Here is a 22,869-nt window from a genome sequence, read left to right on the forward strand (position 1 = left end):
GATGACAATGTCTAAAACAACTGCAGAGAGAAAATTACAAACAGTGCACAAAACTAAATTACACTAGAAAAGAATCTTGCAATTCACAGATCGAGCATGGTTTATACACTGAAGAGCCAAACAAATTGGTACACCTGCCTAATATCATGTAGGTCCCCCGCGATGTGCTGCAACCCAACGTGGCGTGGATTTGGCTAATGTCTGAAGTAGTGTTGTAGGCAACTGACACCATGAATCCTGCTGGGGTGTTCATACATTCGTAAGAGTACGAAGGGGTGAAGATCTCTTTTGAACAGCACGTTGCAATGCATCCCAGATATGCTCAATAATGTTCATTTCTGGGGAGTTTGGCGGCCAGCGGAAGTGTTTAAACTCATAAGAGTGTTCCTGGAGCAACTCTGTAGCAATTTTGGACATGTGAGGTGTCGCTTTATCCTCCTGGAATTGCTAAAGTCTGTTGGTATGCACAATGGACATGAACGGATGCAGGTGATCAGACAGGATGATTACATATGTGTTACTTGTCAGAGTCGTATCTAGACGTATGAGGAGTCCCATATCACTCCAACTGCACAGGTCCCACACCATTTCAGTGTCTCCACCAGCTTGAACAGTCCCCTGCTGACATGCAGGTTGTCTCCATACCCGTACATGTCCATCCGCTCAATAGAATTTGAAATGAGCCTCATCTGACCAGGCAACATGTTTTCAGTCATCAACAGTCCAGTTTCGGTGTTAATGGGCCCAGACGAGGTGTAAAGCTTTGTGTTGTGCACTCATCAAAGGTACACGAGTGGGCCTTTGGTTCTGATAGCCCATATTGATCATGTTTTGTTGAATGAGTCACATGCTAACACTTGTTGATGGTCCAACACTGAAACCTGTAGCAATTTGCAGAAGGGTTATACTCCTGTCACATCAAACAGTTCTCGCCCGTTGGCATCGTTCCCGTTCTTGCAGGATCTTTTTTCAGCTGCAGTGATGTCAGAGATTTGATATTTTACTGGATTCCTGATATTCACTGTACACTTGTGAAATGGTCATACGGGAAAAATCCCCACTTCATCGTTACCTCAGAGATACTGTGTCCTATTGCTCGTGCGCCGACTATAACAGCACGTTCAAAGTCACTTAAATCTTGATAACCTGCCGTTGTAGCAGCAGTAACCGATCTAACTACTGCACCAGACACTTGTTGTCTTATATAAGCATTGCCGATCGCAGCGCCATTTGCTGCCTGCTTACGTATCTCTGTATTTGAATACGCATGCCTATACCAGCTTCTTTGGCACTTCAGTGTATTTTAGCCTTTTGTCTTGAATATGTTATTTTATACTTCATTATCACCATTCTTTTGAAAGGAGAAATTTATTCATGACCTTTGATGTCCTGCCAACAGCCTTTCCACAGAGGTAATACCAGTTTCCGTCGGATTCCCAAAGTTAAGTGCTGTCAGGCTTGGCTACCACTTATATGGATGACCATCTGGGTCTGCCGAGTGCTGTTGGCCATTGGGGTGCACTCAGCCCTTGTGAGACCAGTTGAGGAGGTACTTGATTGAGTAGTAGTTTCTCTGGTCATGAAAACTGACAATGGGCTGGTAGTGAGATGTGACCACATGCCCCTCCATATCTGCATCCAAAGGTGGAGGATTGATGATTGGTAGGAAACACTGGGCTTTCCGAGGTCTGTTTGAGTGGAGTTCACATGATTCCAGGTTCCACCTTGACAGTTTGGCTGATAACAAGAATGAGCACTTTTGAATGGGGCTGCAACCCCAAAACTAACCCCAAAGAGTGTAGTAGGAATAAATATAATAAAGCAGGAAGTTTAACTGTGGAACTGCTATTTTGAGAAAAGGAAAAAACTATTTGTAGTGGTATTTCACTAAGAGGGCATAATTTTCCATGGCTGTGGATCAGGTACATGATGCAGCTTACCTCTTGCTGTGTATGATCTCATTGAGTACTAGTGTAAAGAAGACAGTGTGCTAGCATTCATAGTGAAATATGTGTAAACAGAGAACTAGTGTGAATGATGTCACACACTCGCAGTCTACAAGAGGTATGAAAAATAATGTCTCTTTATCTTTGTTACTGACTCTATTTTGTGTTAAATTGGCACTCCCAACAGTAATGACTAAATGTGTTACTTTGGCACTGTGACAGTAACAGATGTATTCTCATGTATTGTGAAGCACTGTATGGGCTTCTTTGCCTTACTAATTGATGTGTCACAAGGTATGCTCCCAATGAATCGCAGGGGAAGTGTGAAAAGATTCAAAGGCTAATCACCATATGAACAAAATGTCAACAGTAACAGTTTGTTGGTGCTTGCATACACGTAAGTAATAATTGCTTTATCTTTCTCTGTTCCCCCACAAATAATTCTTTCCACAAATCTTTCCTCCTACCATGCACTGAGCCTCTCACAACTGAATCATGGGAGGCAGCATCATGAAACTCTTAAAAATTGTGGACATTAAAACTTTTTGTAATGTAATTTGTTTCTTGCAAGTTAGGAATAATGCTGTCTGTGCTCCCAAGGTTCAAAGCTGAGAAGCTGACTTCTTTGAAAATTTTGCTTGAATGTGTATAATATGCTTGCCGTAAGTTGTATTGCATGATCTGTATGATTTTTGTTCTAACAAAATGCTTTCCGTAAGATATGGAGTAAAAACTTCTTAGATAGAAGTACAACATAATTTTTGATTGCTTGTTGAACATAATTCATTGTGATGGTTTTGCCCTTCTCAGGTTTTTTTAAATGTCTGCATATGACTTACAACTAATAAATATGATGTAACAATAGTATAAATGGTTCAAAGAACTTGTGTGGTCAAGGCAAATGTACCTTTCAAATTTGAATGTTATCGCTATGTCCCACTAGCCCTTTTTAATTTTTGTAAAGTGCTTTTTATATATTGCCATAGTAAGTTGTTGTTGTTGTTGTTGTTGTTGTTGTTGTTGTTGTCAGTTGAGGATTAGAGATTAAGTATTCCTTCATATATTAGTACATTTTCTGAAAACATTTTTATGATGATAACTTTTTTTGCAGGTTGGAACACAGACATGCATGCCACCAGAAGAATTTCCTCAAACTTCTGCACATATGAGTAACAGAACATCTTGTAATGGATCACCGAATGGCCAGCAGTGTACATCAAACACATTTCTGCCATTAAACAACAATAAATCTGCGCTTACCTCTAGTAGTAAAATTCTACCTAATCACACGTCAGCAGCACTAAAATCCGTACCAAATACTGTTTTTACAAATGGCAGCAAGTCTCATGCAGTATCATGTGCTGGTGGACCAAAGCCCCAACCGAATTCCTCTCCTGCGTCTCCACCACGTGGTACTAAACGTTCTGCTACAAGTCCGTTGCGGTCTATAAGCAGAAGTGACCTGTGAGTACTTTCTTATTTTAGTTAAAATAATGTGTGAAATTCCTGTTAGTTATTTGAGTGACTTGGTGTGTGTGTGTGTGTGTGTGTGTGTGTGTGTGTGTGTGTGTGTGTGTGTGTGTGTGTGTGTGTGTGATCTGCACAAAAATCTGCCATTTCTACTTATTACTCCCTGTTACTTTCTACTGGTAATCGGTCGTGTGTAATGTATCAACCCTAGAGAGACAGCTTCCTTTTAAAGCATGTTGTATGTCATACCATAACATATTCAGGTTAGTTACCAAAATAATATAAATGTTTGCTGCACTGTGAAAGGCGTAACTTAGGTGAGAATGTTAGATGACTTTGAGAGAAAGCAGCTTATGTTTTTCACGTTCTTTGCAACAAATTTAATGTGGAGGAAGGAAGTATGTGTGAAGTGGAATGTCCTGTTGACACAGGTGTCATTTGTGACAAAACGGTGTGAAACTGATAACTGATGAAGTGTAGTCTTTTGGTCTCAGAGAAAGTGGTTGTAGATGAACAAACGGTGTGCAACAGAATATAAACATTATGGTCTGACTGTTTTACAATCTATGCCGGGGCTCTTGTCAGCATAAAGAATGAGTCAGTGATACAAATGCCAAAAAAAGTATTGAAGAATCAGTGCAGTGTGATGGGTAGCCAAAGATTGTTGATCAACTTGAAGAAATTACAAGGGCATCAGGTATTCACTACAAACTGCCTCCATTGAATCACAAAAACTTGAATTTGCATTGAAGTGTCAGTTAACTGAGTGAAGAGTTTTTTTCGGTTCTGGGATGAAATACACTCCTGGAAATTGAAATAAGAACACCGTGAATTCATTGTCCCAGGAAGGGGAAACTTATTGACACATTCCTGGGGTCAGATACATCACATGATCACACTGACAGAACCACAGGCACATAGACACAGGCAACAGAGCATGCACAATGTCGGCACTAGTACAGTGTATATCCACCTTTCGCAGCAATGCAGGCTGCTATTCTCCCATGGAGACGATCGTAGAGATGCTGGATGTAGTCCTGTGGAACGGCTTGCCATGCCATTTCCACCTGGCTTCTCAGTTGGACCAGCGTTCGTGCTGGACGTGCAGACCGCATGAGACGACGCTTCATCCAGTCCCAAACATGCTCAATGGGGGACAGATCCGGAGATCTTGCTGGCCAGGGTAGTTGACTTACACCTTCTAGAGCACGTTGGGTGGCACGGGATACATGCGGACGTGCATTGTCCTGTTGGAACAGCAAGTTCCCTTGCCGGTCTAGGAATGGTAGAACGATGGGTTCAATGACGGTTTGGATGTACCGTGCACTATTCAGTGTCCCCTCGACGATCACCAGAGGTGTATGGCCAGTGTAGGACATCGCTCCCCACACCATGATGCCGAGTGTTGGCCCTGTGTGCCTCGGTCGTATGCAGTCCTGATTGTGGCGCTCACCTGCACGGCGCCAAACACGCATACGACCATCATTGGCACCAAGGCAGAAGCGACTCTCATCGCTGAAGACGACTCGTCTCCATTCGTCCCTCCATTCATGCCTGTCGCGACACCACTGGAGGCGGGATGCACGATGTTGGGGCGTGAGCGGAAGACGGCCTAACGGTGTGCGGGACCATAGCCCAGCTTCATGGAGACGGTTGCGAATGGTCCTCGCCGATACCCCAGGAGCAACAGTGTCTCTAATTTGCTGGGAAGTGGCGGTGCGGTCCCCTACGGCACTGCGTAGGATCCTACGGTCTTGGCGTGCATCCGTGGGTCGGTCCGGTCCGGTCCGGTCCCAGGTCGACGGGCACGTGCACCTTCCGCCGACCACTGGCGACAACATCGATGTACTGTGGAGACCTCACGCCCCACGTGTTGAGCAATTCGGCGGTACGTCCACCCAGCCTCCCGCATGCCCACTATACGCCCTCGCTCAAAGTCCGTCAACTGCACATACGGTTCACGTACACGCTGTCGCGGCATGCTACCAGTGTTAAAGACTGCGATGGAGCTCCGTATGCCACGGCAAACTGGCTGACACTGACGGCGGCGGTGCACAAATGCTGCGCAGCTAGCGCCATTCGACCGCCAACACCGCGGTTCCTGGTGTGTCCGCTGTGCCGTGCATGTGATCATTGCTTGTATAGCCCTCTTGCAGTGTCCGGAGCAAGTATGGTGGGTCTGACACACCGGTGTCAATATGTTCTTTTTTCCATTTCCAGGAGTGTATAAGTTACCAAGTGTGCTCCAGTGTGAAACAAATTATTATTCATTGCATTCACTGAGGGTTCTTCATGATACAAATTGGTATGTGGGGCCCCAAATTGGTATGTGGGGCATTTGTTATTGAAGTGTATAATTGTGTCCACATGCACTAGTTGCGCATAAAAATTCTCAAAAACAACTATTTTTTGATGCGGATTGCTCCTATGGTTTGCATAACAATACACATCCAGGTCTGCGGACACTTCTTGGAAGTTGTTCATCAAGAAATAGAAGAATTACATTGAAGGTCTATAAAGCAAACTCCTAGCAGCTAAACACAGTGGTAATAGTGTGTTATATACTGTAAATAGTACTCATTAAATATTGTGTGTTCAGGGAAGGAGAGTGGTATGGGAGTTTTAACGGTAGTTCTTTCATCAATAGATTTCTTTCATTTGTTTACAAATGTATGGTAATCACATAAGTAGTTCAGCACATTTACATCAACGTATATACTCCGCTAGCCAATTTACAGTATGTGGTGAAAGGTACCCTGTACCATTACTAGTCATTTCCTTTCCTATTCCACTCACAGATATAATGAGGGAAAGACAACTGTGTATATGCCTCTGTAAGAGCCCTAATTTTGATTGTCTTTAGGATCCTAATGCAAAATATATGTCGGGGGCAGAATCATTCTGCACTCAGCTTCAAATACCAGGTGTCAAAATTTTCTCAGTAGCTTTCCTCGAAAAAAACACCACCTTCCCTCCAGGGATTCGTATTTGAGTTTGTGAAGCATCTCTGTAATACTTTGGTGTTGTTTGGACCTACTGGTAATAAATCTTGCAGCCTGCTTCTGAATTTCTTCAATGTCTTCCTTCAGTACAACCTGGTGGGCATCCCAAATACTCCAGCAGTACCAAGAATGGGTTGCACTAGTGTTTAATATGCCATCTTAAAGAAGATAAGCTACACTTTCCCAAAATTTTTGCAATGAAATGAGATAGACCATTCAGATTCCCTAGTCCAGTCCTTACATGCTTTTTCCATTTCATATTACGTTGTAATGTTACATGTTGTTGTTGTTGTTGTTGTTCTTGTTGCGGTCTTCAGTCCTGAGACTGGTTTGATGCAGCTCTCCATGCTACTCTATCCTGTGCAAGCTTCTTCAGTTGCTACTAATGCAGTAGTTGAATATTATGGGATTGTTTACCCTACTTATCTGCATTAACTTACATTGTCCTAAATTCGGAGCGAGCTGTCATACATCAGACCATCTAGAAATTTTATCTAATCATCTTGTATCCTCCTACAGTCACTCAATGATGACACCTTCCCATACACCACAGCGTCATTATCAAAGCGGTGCAGATTGCTGCTCACCCTAACTGCCAGATAATTTACGTATGTAGAATGTAACAGCTATCCTATTGCGCTTCTCTGGGGCACTTGTGATGATACCCATGTTTCTGATGAACACTCGCTATTGAGGACAACATACTGGGTTCTGTTACTTAATAAGTCTTCAAGCCACTGATATGTCTGTGTGCCTATTCTGTATGCTTGAACATTTGTTAATAGTCTGCAGTGAGACACCATTTCAAATGCGTTTCAGAAATCTAGGAATATAGAATCAGTCTGTTGCCCCTCATCCTTGGTTCATAGAATATCATAGATATGAGATGTTAATGAATAGGGGTCGCTTTGGTGCGGCGAGCAAGAAGTTAGGAATTAAGGTCTGATGGGAAGTATGTCCAGATGGCTGAGGCAGTTAAGGCAGTTGTTCCAGAGAAGAAGAGCATCTGGGTTTGAATCCTGGTCTGGCACAAATTTTCAATTCTTGTTGCAATGCCACAATGTGCTGCTTGGCTGGAAGTCATTATTGCCTTCCTATCTCTTTCCCATCCCACTTCCTTTCACCCTCATTATTCATTTGAAGGTTATGTGAGAAAAGGGTAAGTTTAATTTTGCATGAGCAGTGCTTTCTAAATCCATGCTGAAATTTCGACAGAAGCTTTTCCACCACAAGGAAATTTATTATAGTGGAACTGAGAGTGTGTTAAAAGTTCTGTGCAAAGTGATGTTAAGGAAATGAGTCTTTAATTTTGTGGGTCCCTTTTTATTAACCTTCTTTTATACAGCAGTCACTTGCACCTTTTTCCAACTGCCTGGGACTTTGTGCTGAGTGAGAGATTTGTGATAAATGGAAGCCAAGTAATGAGCCAATGCCTTAGAGTGCTCTTTGTGAAACTGAATTGCAGTTCTTTTCAGATCTGGTTATTTGTTTGCTTTTAACTCTTTAAGTTGTTTCTGTATCTCAGGGAGGCTTACTCCTATGTCCTCCACATGGTAGTCTGTGCAATGGGCAAGTGACATTATGTTTGATGATTCTTCTGTGTGAACGATTTCTTAAATATGAAATTTAAAGCTTTGGCTTTCCTTTCACTATCTTCTAATATGTTTTTATTGATTTTTCATAGGACCAGAATTTTGTCAGGTTCTCATTAAGACCTTTTGCTAAGGTATGATAGTGGTAGTTGTGTATGCTTCCCACGCTGATCTTCTTACAGTCACATGAATTTTTACTAACTTGTGCCTGTCAGCATTTGCACATTCCCTTTTAAACTGAGAGTGCAACAGCCTCCTAAGCATTTTCTGAATTTTGTTCCTAAACCATGGTGGATCGAAACATCTTTAATCACTTATTCGTCGGCTACTTCTCCAGAGGAGGATTTACAATCCTGTAAACTTTGTCCACACTTTCTTGAAGTCCATCATACTGGGAAGTGAATGATACCAATTCATTGTCAAAGTGGGGTGCTAATTACTGGTTATGTGCTCTTTGTAGCAGAAATACTCTCCTAGCCCTCTGGATGGAATTATTAACTTTACTAACCACTGTTGCTATGATATCAAGGTCACTAATCCCTGTCTGTATAATGATGCCGTCAATAATGTCTGGCCGGTACATAGTTAAAAGGTCTAAAATATTTTCATTGTGTGAGCTGTCTCACTAGTTGTTACAGACAGTTTTTGGAAAGTGTGTTCAGAAGTACATCGTAAGACTGTCTGTATGTACCTCCTGCAATGAATCCGTAAATTCCCCAGTCAATAATGGTAGGTTAAATTTGCCTCCAGCTAATATTGTATGATCTGGGTATTTCTGCAGCACTGACTGTAGACTTTTTTTAAATGACTCTAAAGCTGTCACAATAAAATCGGATGGCATTCCACAATTAACTCAATTTCACCTAGACCATTTAATACCCAACCAGGTACTTCACTGTCAGGCTCAAATTTGACCTCAGTAGTTCAATGAATCTCTGAATATCTCAAAGCTTTATACTTCGGGTTTCAGTTAGCTCTCAGTCCCAAGAATAATTTCCTTTAGGGCAGAAAATTCAATAACTTCGTTACAAATACTTCAACAGTTTAATGATAAAATTTTGACAGTCAAAGTGTCATTACTCTGAATGCAGTCTGGTGGTTTTGCTGTCTGCATGTAACCTGGCAAATATTCATCAGAATACCTCAAACTACTGCCTAGCCTAAAAAATCCCCATGTCTACTACACAAGTACTCTGCTACTCAGGTAGCTGCTTCATTTGTGTAGAGCATACCTGCAGTATCAGACCTACAATTCCGCACCTGGTAATGCCCTGATCATCACAGAATCGGCAAATTCTTTAGTTGAGATCCTCTGTTCGGCTCCAAACCAAAGACCTCGATCAACTCTGTGAACAATGCTGTAATTGTGAGCTATACTTCTACCCTGCATGCAAGGCCAGTAGCCTTCACCACTTCCACCAGCTCCCTATATGAAATGAGGACGGCTCCAGAACCCGAGAGGAGAGACAGTCAGTCTCCATATTGGTCCTCTACCTCAGGTGGTGCGAACGTATTACCAACTGTCACTCATCCTGCTGTGAGGGTGGATCCACTGTTGGGTACGCTAGGAGGTGTCTCGGCAGCAGAGCCCATGGGCCAAACAAGTGACACCTGAGGCGTCCGAAGTGATGTTCCAGATGCTCTGCCACTGCTGCACCCCCAGACAACAGCTGGGAGACTACTGATATAACCAAAAGCACATTCAGCTGTTCGCAAATTAATCTTGAGAATTGACTACAAAAGCGCAGACAGAAACCCAGATATTCATTCTACCCTCCTGACATGTCTTCAGTGGAGGCTGGCACCTTATGAGCTGTGTAGCTAGCTGTTCAGAAGAAATGACGACTGTGCTGCTGACTTCCTGATTCTACATTTTACTGTTACAAAATGCAAGATTGAACCTTATAAATAGATTAATGTGCAGAAAATTTAAAAGTATAGTACTAAAAAACACAGTAAAAGCAAAATATGTAACTTGCTGCTCTGCAGGTGTGTACCAGGTGACAGTTGTGGCCTGCCTGATAAGCTTATTATACTGAAATGAATGATCCCTGGTTCTTCAAAACAAATAAATGAATAACTAATGCGCTATAGACTGCCTGAATATTCTATTACAGTTACAAAATGTGAGATTAAACCTCTTAAACAGAAGAACAAACATGAATTTTAAGAAATATACTAGTATGAAAACAAAGGAAAAGCTAAATCTTTTACTTGTCTCTCTGAAGCATAATTTCTGATCAAATCAGGCTATTGGCATAAAAACCTTTGGCTGTTTGAAAGCAAACAGAACCACATTTGACGTTGTTTTGGAGCAACATGTCCCTACAAGCCTTCTGTAACGCTGGAATATTTACTATTAATGCAACTGAATAGTTGAATTGTATCTCAGTTTCATTTCATAAACTATTTACAGTATGTCCAAGATATTTAGTAAGATACAAATTATGCTGTTGACGACAAATAAGAATTGTAATGGATGAATTGCATTTATCTCCTCCTCCTCCTCTTTCTCATACGTCAACATCTTGTACATTGAAACTTCCTGGCAGATTAAAACTGTGTGCCCGACCGAGACTCGAACTCGGGACCTTTGCCTTTCGCGGGCAAGTGCTCTATCTGCGAAAGGCAAAGGTCCCGAGTTCGAGTCTCGGTCGGGCACACAGTTTTAATCTGTCAGGAAGTTTCATATCAGCGCACACTCCGCTGCAGAGTGAAAATCTCATTCTGGATCTTGTACATTGTTTAAGCAGTACTTATACTTCCACAAGTATTAGCAGTGACTCTTACTATGTGCAAGTACTGGATTTGAATTTCTTGAAGTGAGATCATGAGGAAAATGGGCTGAATGAAGTTATATGTAAAGCACAGGCACTTTATATATAGAAAACTGCAACCCCAAAACAACTATCATTTCCAACAACACGCTAGTCATAACATGGCAAACTATTCTAGTCACAATGGTGACAAAAGTGCTCTCTCTCACAAGGGTAGATTCCTGTAATTACATTACTCTTAAATTTTGTATTAAATACAAAGAAAGAAAGAAAAGAAAAGACACCAGAGAGAGGACCTAGTTAAGATTAAAGAAAGGTTAACTCTAGGAATAGACAGTTTGTTAAACAGAGCTCTTCATTTGGGTAATAGGAAATGTGTGTGCCAAGACATGTCACTTGGTATAGGTATATAAAATGGGCAGTTTTAATCATAATCAAAAACAGCCTAGTAGGATTGAGCAGTTCCTGGATGATATATATAGACAATGTGAAAATTTCCCAGCTTGTCACCAAAAGACTGTGTGTTTCTGGACAAAAATCCATTTACTTTTCAACTTATAACATTCATGTAAAAGAGACTTTATGCAGTGCTTTTACTGGGAGTCGATTCCATCCCTAAAATGTAATTCTGGAAGTTCTGCAAATGCCCATATATGGTTACAATAAACCCTCAGTTGGACTCAATCCCTTACACAGATTTCTTTAAATGTGGGAGTAGATGTAAATAAGTGGGTACCAAATGTAGTGAACAGAGTGGATATCCCAACAATTCATGCTTCAAATGCTGTATTTTCTCCTTTGTGAAGACATCCTTGTCGGCAGGTCCATTGCGCTGATTCCTTTGATTTCCAATCCTTTCATGTATTTTTCATCCAGTTTGTCATGAATGTCTGTGTAATATTTGCTGTGTATTGTTCAATTCTATGAAAGGTAATCAGTAAAAGGAATCCTGTTTTCGTCTCTGACCGTAATTTTCCTGATGAATGAAATAAGACTGCCAATTGTGTTGGAGGGCCATCCAAATCCTTCCCTTGCTTAGATTGCAGTCTTGTTTCTGGTGTGAAGTGGCAAACTTCTCATCTACAGTAACAAATCTGTTCGCGACACAGCCCAGACATTGCTGAGATTTTGTGTGTGTGTGTGTGTGTGTGTGTGTGTGTGTGTGTGTGTGTGTGTGTGTGTGTGTGTGTGTGTGTGTGTCTGTTAGCTGTTTCACGTATCATTAATTGCCGATACAGTGTTATGTACTTGGTGTCAGTGTATTTTCATCTCGGGTTGAGTTAGGATGCTCTTCATTTGGGTCATCATCTTCATTTATTGATAAATTTTGACTCATTACACACAGGGTGTTTAATTATAAACTTTTGCTTCTTGTATCAGTGTAGACAGAAAACTATTTACCATGTGGGGACCCAACTCAATGAGAATGATGTTCAGACTGTGTGCTGCAGGATTTGCATTGTTAGCAGTGTTTGTGTCATGGCTTGACTTTAGGTACCAGTACTGGTTCAGCAACATAGTTACAACACGAGCATCAGAGTGCATTACAGTTGCAGACAGTGAACATGGGTCTGCACAAGGTGAGCAGGGCTTTACTCATAAAGCTGTTGTATCAAAACAACAGCAGTAGTGCTGCTGCTTTCCGCAAGTATCGACATATTGCTTGTGGGGTGGTCAGTCGATTACTCTGTAATCCATGTGGAGGAAACCGAATCATTGGCCAATCATTCCAAATTGCATTTGAACCTAGATGATTTCTGGTTGTGGGGTTACCTGAAGGACAGGCTTGGCTTATCAGTGGCATACTATCACTCATTGGATGGTGAAGAGATTTATCAATTTTTTTTTTTCATTAATACATAGGATATTGGACAAGTCATTTTTGAAAAATGTACTGTAATTAAAGGTGAATTGTATTTCTTGTTATCATATTGCATCATAAGTGATTATTTATGATGCCATTGAGAAGATTAGATTAGATTAGATTAATACTTGTTCCATAGATCATGAGTACGACACTTCGTAATGATGTGGAACGTGTCAGGTTAATAAAAGATGTCTGTACAAGAAATTACATTACACAAAATATCGCACGACACTAATGAGTAGAAGGAGTTGTCATCTAGAAATTCTTTTAATTTATTTTTAAATGTTAGTTGGCTATCTGTCAGGCTTTTGATGGTGTTTGGTAGGTGCCCAAAGACTTTTGTGGCAGCATAATTTACCCCTTTCTGTGCCAAAGTCAGATTTAACCCTGCATAGTGAAGATCATCCTTTCTCCTGGTTTTATAGGTATGCACACTGCTATTACTTTTGAATTGGGTTGGATTATTATCAACAAATTTCATAAGGGAATATATATACTGTGAGGTTACTGTGAGGATCCCTAGATCCTTAAATAGATGTCTGCAGGATGACCATGGGTGGGCTCCAGCAATTATTCTGATTACACGTTTTTGTGCAATGAGTACTTTTCTACTCAACGATGAATTACCCCAGAATATGATGCCATACGAAAGCAGTGAATGAAAGTAGGCATAGTAAGCTAATTTACTGAGATTCTTATCACCAAAATTTGCAATAACCCTAATAGCATACGTAGCTGAACTCAGACGTTTCAGCAGACCATCAATGTGTAGATTCCAGTTTAACCTCTCATCAATGGACACACCTAAAAATTTTGAAAATTCTACCTTAGCTACAGACTTCTGTTCAAATTCTATATTTATTACTGGAGTTGTGCCATTTACTGTACAGAACTGTATATACTGTGTTTTATCAAAATTTAAAGAGAGTCCATTTGCTGAGAACCACTTAATAATTTTGTGAAAAACATCATTTACAATTACATCACTTAGTTCTTGGTTTTTGGATGTTATTACTATACTTGTATCATCAGCAAAAAGAACTAACTTTGCATCTTCATCAATGTGGAATGGTAAGTCATTAATGTATATCAAGAACAGTAAAGGACCTAAGACCGAACCCTGTGGGACCCCGTGCTTGATAGCACCCCAGTTTGAGGAATCAGCTGTTGTTTTAACATTACACGAACCACTTATTTCAACTTTCTGCATTCTTCCAGTTAAGTATGAATTAAACCATTTGTGCACTGCCCCACTCAAACCATAATGATTTAGCTTATCTAAAAGAATTCCATGATTTACACAATCAAAGGCCAAAAGAGAAGTTTACAAATGTGTTTGTGTTTGTGTGTGTGTGTGTGTGTGTGTGTGTGTGTGTGTGTGTAAAATTTCCATAAAATCTAGTAGAAACAGTGTCATTGGTGTAAAAGTGACGTCATAATAATAATATAGTATAAATGGAGATAGTAGTTTTGATTAGTATGTGATTTTAATCAGTGTCATCCTTTGTCTCTTGGAAATAGAAGTGTTTGAAACTTATTTTTATCTCATCATCAGTCTGTGATGCCAGGAAAATTATCTCAGTGTAATTGCTGAATTAGGAACTTTTGACACTGAATATTTCAGGAACACATTACAAGTTGCACTTTGTTTACTCCTCTTCAGAGAATGTTGTCAAGAAGGGAGATGACAGGCAATTTGATTAAACCTTGAAATAACCTGAACTCATTTTACACTGATGAACCAAAACATTATTACTTCTGCTCAACTCAGTACTGAATGATGTCTGGTGGCATAGTGGGGAATGTGAAGTGTTAAGAAAAGTATATAAGTAGAGCAGAGACAAATGGTGAATTCGACTGATACAAGCAACTTTGATGAAAAGGAAATTGTTGTCGCACAGCACCTAGGAATGAGCAACTTGGAAACGTCAAAGCTGGTCTACTGTTCACGTGTCACTGTCATGAACATCAATGGTAAGTGATTGGAGGATGGCAAAACTGTGAGTAGGTGACAGGGTGTCGGACATTCATGCCTCGTCATGGAATGTGGAGGTTGCTGGCTTGACCACTCTGCAAAACAAAATATGCAGTGATGTGTCGCAGATACAGTGACAGAGTGCAATGCTGATACACACTTCAAGTGTTAAGGTGCACACCATTTGGCACACCTTATCGAACGTCAACCTCTGCAGCAGACAACCTCTGTGCTCTCCCTTCTAGATCCGAAAGTCATCAGCTACATTTACAGTCGGCACAGGATTGTCGAAATTGAACCGTGGGTTGTTGGAAACGTGTTGCCTGATTGGATGAATCACATTTTGCTTACACCAGTTTAATGGTTGTGTCCAGAAACATAATCATCTGGGCAAATGGATGCTTAAAGTGTGCACTATGTCACAAGTGCAGTCCAGTGGGACCAGTATTGTGGTGCGGGTGGGACATTCACCTGTGCTTTGTGGGACCTGTGGTAGTAAATAAACCACTGTGACATTTGGGTACCTGGACATTATTATGTGAGCTACTTGCAGTACCCCACACTTGATGTCTTCCATGATGGTGATTCAGTGATTTGAGGAATACAATTGTGAATTAGTGTCGGTTGAATTTGCCTTATATGACCCCTACGGAACACATCTGGAATGCTATTTGACGCCAGCTTTGCATCCTCAAACCACCAATCCGTAATTTGCAGGAATTATTGGGTTGGTGCTTAAGTTTGTGCTATTTACTTTTGATTATTTTCAACAGGAACTTGTGTGTTATTAACAGCTCATTTTGGCCATTTTCAAGGCTAATCAATTTTCTCAGATATGTCTATAACATGCACTAAAGATGATATTTTGAAAGTCAATGACAAAGCAAACTACGTTGCTAATTACTGGGAAGGGAAGATATAATTGGTGCATCCGGATACGGAAGAAGAAGAAGAAAGGCTAATCAATGAGTGTCAAGCAAAGAAAAAAAGAACACTTCTGATACAAAATACTGTTTTGAGTGTAATCGAGGATGAGAATAATTTGTGCTGTGTACAGGAGGGAAGCATTTGCTGAAGAGGATGGTGCAGAAATGGTTTTCTCTTCCCAATGTGGAAAATAGGTCTTGTGTGATGTACTGCATTGCGGAAGACCTTATTTTTTGGTGAAAACTGCCTAAATCAGTTTATTCACAATAAACATCGCCAACCAATGTGGGAATTGGCAGAAATTGTGGAATACAATCACACAGCCTTTTTGTGCCATTTGTATTCATTGGGTACACAGTTTAAGCAACTCTAACAAAAATTGGTGAATAACCATACATTCATCTCTGTTGGCCTGTCTGCTTATCATAAGTGCAAGCCATTCATCAGGAACATTGTTACAGGCTATGAGAAAGTTCTCATGTGTGAACTTAAAGAGGAGGGAAGAGTGGCTCAACCCAGTGAAAAAAGCAACATTCCCTGCAAGGGGTGGTGCACACCCTCAAAAAATCATGTTGTGCATTTTGGGGATCAAACTGGCATTTTTCATCACGAATTGTTAGCCAGAAATGTAGTGGTAAAAGCTGCTATGTATTCTGAACAGCTAAGACATCTCGTCGTTGCTATCGGAACAAAAGTATATCCAATAAAACTCTGTTGTTACTCCAGGATAATGCATGCCTTTATACGACCAGAACGACCTCAGGTCTGATTGCTGAACTTGGTTAGGAACCATTTCCTCATCCTCCATGTTCATAAGACTTAATCCCTTCTGATTATCATCTTTTCTGGTCTCACTTTAACAATGTTCAGGGTCAAGTGCTTTATGATGAAGTCTCTCTTAACAGCTAGTTAACTGATTTCTTCAATTCAAAACCACTACTATTCTACAGGAGAGTCACAGAATTCCTGACTGAGCACTGGCAGTAGGTCATTGACAAAGATGATGATTACATCACTGAGCTGTGTATCAGTCTTGTTATTTTGTATTGCAATGTAATATAGTGTAGTGTTTTTTTATGCTAATAAAATAAAATCATGGTATTGTAAAAGTGGCATAAACTTGTACACTGATCCTATGTGACCTGTGTTTAGACATCTGGAGCTACATACCTCATGCAGAGCCACTGCTTTATTGCATGCCAAAGGTGGACCAACATGCTGTTAGGCAGATGCTCGTAATGCTCCCTCTCACCTGTGCATGTTTCCTCTTACTATTTCTCTTATTTTCTTTGGCACTTGTAGTTTAACTTGTTAAAGAGATTTAGAGGTGTGTAATTGTGTTGCTGCATTTGTCATTTTGTCTTTCAGGATAACATGATTATATGTTCAGACTTAAGCATTTCTGTTTTACTAAAAAAATATTTCCCAACTACCTATGTGTGCAGTTTATTTATTGTGTTAATTTTACTTTATCTCAGTTTATGCTTCAGAACATTGTTGCTGAGTTTTTTGGGTCTTTCGATACAAATAGGACCGTGTCCTGCAATGTACTTGTGAATTCACTGGAAATGTGCCATCATGCACTAGTTTACTGTCTCTCTTAATTTTTATTTCACATTCTTGCTGCTTTTGGAGAATTAGCCTACATCAATATTACTTAAATTTTTGAATTATGTGCCAGCAGTTTTTTTTTTTTTCCCCCGTTCTGATAATCTGCTTATTTGCTTCACCTTTTAATGTTTATCTTCACACTGGGTTTCCAAGTGCACTTTATTCTTATTGTTCCAGCTGTAGGGGGTAATTCCGTGTCAATTTGGTGCAGCACTTGTCCTGGCCCACTCGGATTTTTTTCAAATTTGGTGCATTTGATGATCCATATAAGATATGGAAAAATGCCAATTTGTGGAGGTGTATGAAAATTGTGAAGAAATGTACAGATCTGCAAAGTCTAGAAATTTTGTGAAGCTTACATGTGTCTATCTCAACATAAGTGACTGTGATTCTGTTTCTAATCCAGATACAGCAATGGGTTTATTGAATCTTCACATTCAAGGTCACTGACCTTAAATTTTGACCTTGATTATCTAGATAATATATATATATATATATATATATATATATATATATATATATATATATATATATATATATATATATATATATATATATATAAAAACACACCTTAAGTTTATAACCTTGGTATGCTACTAAATACATGGCAAATGTCATGGTGGCACACCAAAGGCATCATAACCAAAAATGTATTCCATCTACATCACTATACTGACAAAATGTAGTAAGTAGCTATGTACATAGTTGTTTCCAAGAACAGCAACCAATAGCAGTCACTATTCTGGCAAATTGGTGAAAATTTCTTGCTGTGAGCAACCAGAGAGACTTTTATTTCAGTCAGTCATCATTTCTTGTTTCATGGATGTGGATTTTTTACTCAAACTGCAATGTAGATGTGCTGTAAAGTAGTATTTAATAGTACTTTGTAAAAAAATAGATTTCATTTCAAATTCCTCCTCCTGTTGAAATTCATTTAAAAAAGAAGGTCATGCAAGCGTACACAAGAATTTGAGGAATATTAAGGAGTGGATGGTAAAATAGTGTCCTGATGTATTGCTGTGTGGAAAATTTTTCAGCAAATGTAGAAAGCAAATAGGTCTGTAAACCCGTGCAGTGTTGGCTGAGCCTTGCTAAGTACTTCCAGAGAAGACTTTAACAGAAGTTGAAATAGCATCGGATCTGGCACTAGACTCTTTAAATACTAGCACTCAGTTCTTAGGAGAATCTCCTGTGAAGAAAAAGAGGGTGCTGTGTGAGAAAAAGTACCCAAAGCAGAAACTGAAAAAGGTTGCCTCAGCATTGGAGCATACTTATGTGGCACAACTGCAAAAAGAAGAGCGTGAAAAAATGGAGAAAGAAAAATCATAGCCCAGTGGAAAGATTTGTTTCACAATACCTGTATGTATGTATGTAAGACAATACAGATTTTGACAGCACTTCGAAGGAGCTGGAGTATATGGAAAACTGTGAAAGAATTTTCCACTTCAGATCACATGGTGCAAAGAGCAAAACAATTAGTAGCAGAATGTGGTATTTTAGTGATGCCATATGCTCAGCCAGGTAAGAAATATTGTGAAAAGACTGTTCAGCTACATGTGATCATGATGTGAGGCTGTGTGATGCCAAAAAGGAAAGACTGTGTGTATGTGAAAGAAAATTGAGTTAGGATACATAGTAAAAGTAGCTAGGGTTGCACAATCTTACAGAATTGTATGCGTATTTCAAAGATACATATCCAAATGTAAATATTGCATTCTTTCGTGGGCAGAGAACAATCACTGATTGCTATTTGGAAAGAAATGCTGTTAACAAATTAACAAACATACATGGATATGTTGCAGCTATGTATGACAGTCATTGATGGGTTGCACAGGTCTTACAAACTTATGAAGAAACAGAACAGCATCTTGCACCTACATGGACCATCTTCATCAGTTGTGTTTCTTGCCATACTAAGCATTTGTGTTATCAGAAGATGTGACACACTCAAAAGACTGGATCCAGTGACACCAACTGGTAGGACATACCATTTCTCTCTGTCAGATCAGTCGAACATTAATATTTTAATTACTGGAGACGTGTGAAAAGAGATGTAACCAGTTTTATTGCATTTACATTGAAGCTACACTGTAAATGGTTCATAATACCGCTACAGTAATGTAAACCCCATTTTTGTATGACATTCCTTATGAATTGCAATCAGCCTGTACCTCTACTGGTTAATTCTTCAATGATATAAGTTGCATTGCTGTATCCGGATTAGAACCAGAATTCTAGTCATTTATGTATAGACAGACATGTAAATTTCACACAGTTTCCCAACTTTGCAAACCTATAATTTTCTCCACAATTCTCATATACCTCTAGAAATTGGTAGTTTTCCATCTCATATTTGGATCAGTGAAACCACCGAAACGTGAAAGAAATCCGAGATTGTCAAGTAGAAAATGTTAGTATCCTGCATTGAACTGATGTGGAATTACACAGAACAGGGATGCATAGAGTTTGGACCACTTGCAGCCTGCCATTGATCTGATGGCAACCTGGCTCTCTCATCTCTCTCTCTCTCTCTCTCTCTCTCTCTCTCTCTCTCTCTCTCTCTCTCTCTCTTCTTTTCTTTTTTCTTTTTTTTTCCTACTGAAAAGGATAGAGCAGGCACTTGTATAATTTAGTCCTTTTGAGTCTGTGTTGATTGAAATGATTATAAGTTATTGGTATATAGTAAACTAAAATGTGGGAGGCTCTTTGGGTCAACTTATACTGGGCATCTCTCCCTACGAGACATCATGCACATTTCCTCTGGTATTTATGCAGATATTTGCATTATTTTTCCCCCCATTGTGTAGCTAGGGTCAGTCCAAATAAATGTTGCACATTGCATTTTTCATGCAACATCCACTGTTGATGGAAAGTGTAGATTTGTTTCCTGCTAACAATAAAATTATTTTTATAGTGGAGTTTTACGTGCCCATTCAATAGAGTGGTCCCAAATTGGCCTAGTGCCTTATTTGTTTTATCACTATCTATTAACAGGGGCAGTAAAACAAGAATAATAACCAGTAATCCGGTAGCAACTGAGCAGTGCTTGTGCATGGCAGTAGCAGTCAGCATGGGCCAGGACTGCACATGAGTCATTACTGGAGTACTGGTTATTCCTCGTGCTGGATACACGTCGATAAAATTAATGTCGCACTAGACTAACATTAAGCCCACTCTATCTATCTATAATTTCACTTTGAAAATAATTTTCTTTGCAGTAGGAAACAAACTGAAGCTTTCAGTTGGCGCAGGGTGTCATGTGAAATGTGACGAGTGATATTTGTTTGGGCTGACTCTGGCTAAACATTGCAAATATCTGTCAAAACACCAGAGAAAATACACTGATAACTCTTTAAGAAGAGACATCCTGTATATGTGAACCAACTTTTTACGAAATGGAACATTAAATAATCATAGAATAGAATTTGACCGATAACACTTTAAAGCCAATTTTTTGTTTTTCTATGATAAAAATTGAGGCAAATGTCAAAGCCATTGTGAAATCATTGGAGGGTCATGTTTCAAATTAAATTGTGTAAATAATTTTTCTGTGAAAATGTACTGTTATTATATTTGTTAAATAAAATGTATATTTGTGAAACAAACAATGTGAACTGCATGTACAGATTGTTAATTTATTTTTCAACTCTTGATTGACAGCATTGAACATCAGCTGAAAACTGATCAAACTGAAGCTTCAATGCCTGATGTGCAGACACCTTTTTCAAGTTCTCGCGATGCATGTAAGCGCCTTATTCGGTATCACGTGTATAATGAAAAGGTCTTAAGCCAGAAAGATTTGGAGAAAGCTGATGAAATATTTGAAGCAACTGCGAAACATCTGTTAGATAAATTTCGGCAAATGATGAATAAATACAACTATTTGCTGTTGATGGAGAGCATGGTAAGCATGTGAACAATTGATGGACATGTATTATATTTCTAAATGAGGAGAAGGAATTTGTGTTTCCCTTCTTAACTTGTAGGAAATAGTGCTGTGAAATTGTACTGCTGTTTATGAAAGGAATTTTTGTATTTTCTGTTTAATTGGTCATTAAGTCATCCTCATTATTTGCACTGTCGGGCTATTGCATTTGTAATTTTAGGATATGCTTGAAAGTTACAAGAAACTAGAAGAAATGTTGTATGTGTGATTTGCACTTTAAAATAACATTACATTGAGGTGAAAGTGACATCTCAAGATTACACCCTTTGTGGAATGTAACAGGTCGGGCAAGTTTCTGCAGTCTAATTGCACTGATTTTGAAGAAAATGTTAGAATGTAATGAGTTGATGTAAGTAAAATTGCTAGACTTGTAATCTGAAGGTGTGTGGATCATATATCCAGCTGACCATTTTCCTAAATCCAACCAATTCCCTGTATCTCCTTAAAGAAGCTGTGTAACAAGCCTCTCCCACCCTCATCCCCCCTCCCACAAACACATCACCGATGATCAGACATTGGACTTTTAACCTTTCTACTTTCTATTTTCTATTGTCTTCCAGTTACAGGCTTTGTCATATTTCCCATTCCTAACGTAACTAATATCTGAAATGATGATATTCGCTGGTGGTATGGATTCGACTGACAAGGGAATGGTCCAATAACACATGTTGAAACCTACCTTGAAAGTTATTACACAGAAACAAGACAAAGAAATAAATGAGCACTGTCAAAATTTTAGCTACTAAGAGCCACTGTAAGTATTTTAAAAAAGCTGAAAATTGTCAAATTTATAGTGCACCAGGCGGCGGTAAAAATGTGCACTATAGCAACTGCGCATGTGCAACAAGGCGCGCGCACAGCTCGCACACACTGCCGAGGTCAATGGTACATTTGAAAACAGAAAACACGACACTACCCGATCGTAATTTGTAAAGGACATTTCAGGTTACCGTTGGTTGATAGTTTCTCTGACACTACAGTACCCAGTCACTATTCTCTCGAATTAGCCACCCATGTAACATCTATTACAAATTATCAATTTCCTTCCACAGTATTAGTAAGTATTGGAATTACAGATAAAGCTGAATTAATATTTATTTAGCAGTGATGAAATGTGAAGAGCATGGTTTCCAGCCGAAATCACTTACTTCTTCTGAGGACATACATATGTGTCATTTGTTAATTGATTTCCTTGACGTTCATTCAAATGATATTGACATTTTGTTCGAAAGTGTGGATACGTTAAAAGAAATAGAAAATAACTGTGACAATTCCATGAGTTGTAGTTTCATATGACGTCAGTAGTGCCAGTAACAGTTCTGAAGACGAATACTTTCCAAGCCTTAAAGTAAACATATACTGAAACAGCTCTCAGCGATGAAGAAAAGGCAGTGAAATATTGATTAAACGATGGAGGGAAAAAACACTTGAAGTTAAGCAGTGTGCAAAGGAGTTTTCATTTCGTAAAATCTGTGCGTGAACTGTACATCTGGAAGAATGAAATACATGAAGTAAGAAATATGCGCCAAACAGAAACCCAAAGTCAGCTGAATGAAAAGCTATGCAAAAGATTTAGAACTACTCGTGAGAGCCTGTGTTTGCCGACCAGGCTACGCAGTTTCAAGAAATCACACAGAACAGGAAATCACAAAATTACCAAGTTTAAGTCTTGTAAACATGTAGAACAGCCTCCAGTGATAGTCAATGCTATAGAAATTCATAGCAAAGATGAAACACGCTGTTATCCTTGAAACTG

The 22,869-nt window shown here is 39.4% G+C and overlaps 1 protein-coding gene across 6 annotated transcripts in view; it reads left to right on the plus strand.

The window, feature by feature from the left end:
• LOC126299248 (serine-rich adhesin for platelets-like) overlaps positions 1–22,869 on the plus strand; it is a 423,889-nt gene that overhangs the window by 371,356 nt on the left and 29,664 nt on the right. For all 6 annotated transcript variants that reach the window (XM_049991040.1, XM_049991044.1, XM_049991043.1 and 3 more), the window contains 2 exons: positions 3,058–3,410; positions 20,828–21,071. In XM_049991040.1, coding sequence (XP_049846997.1) covers positions 3,058–3,410; positions 20,828–21,071 — 597 coding nt within the window. The remainder of the gene's footprint in view (positions 1–3,057; positions 3,411–20,827; positions 21,072–22,869) is intronic.

The sequence above is a fragment of the Schistocerca gregaria genome, chromosome X, assembly GCF_023897955.1.
Source record: "Schistocerca gregaria isolate iqSchGreg1 chromosome X, iqSchGreg1.2, whole genome shotgun sequence".
NCBI classification, from domain to species: domain Eukaryota; kingdom Metazoa; phylum Arthropoda; class Insecta; order Orthoptera; family Acrididae; genus Schistocerca; species Schistocerca gregaria.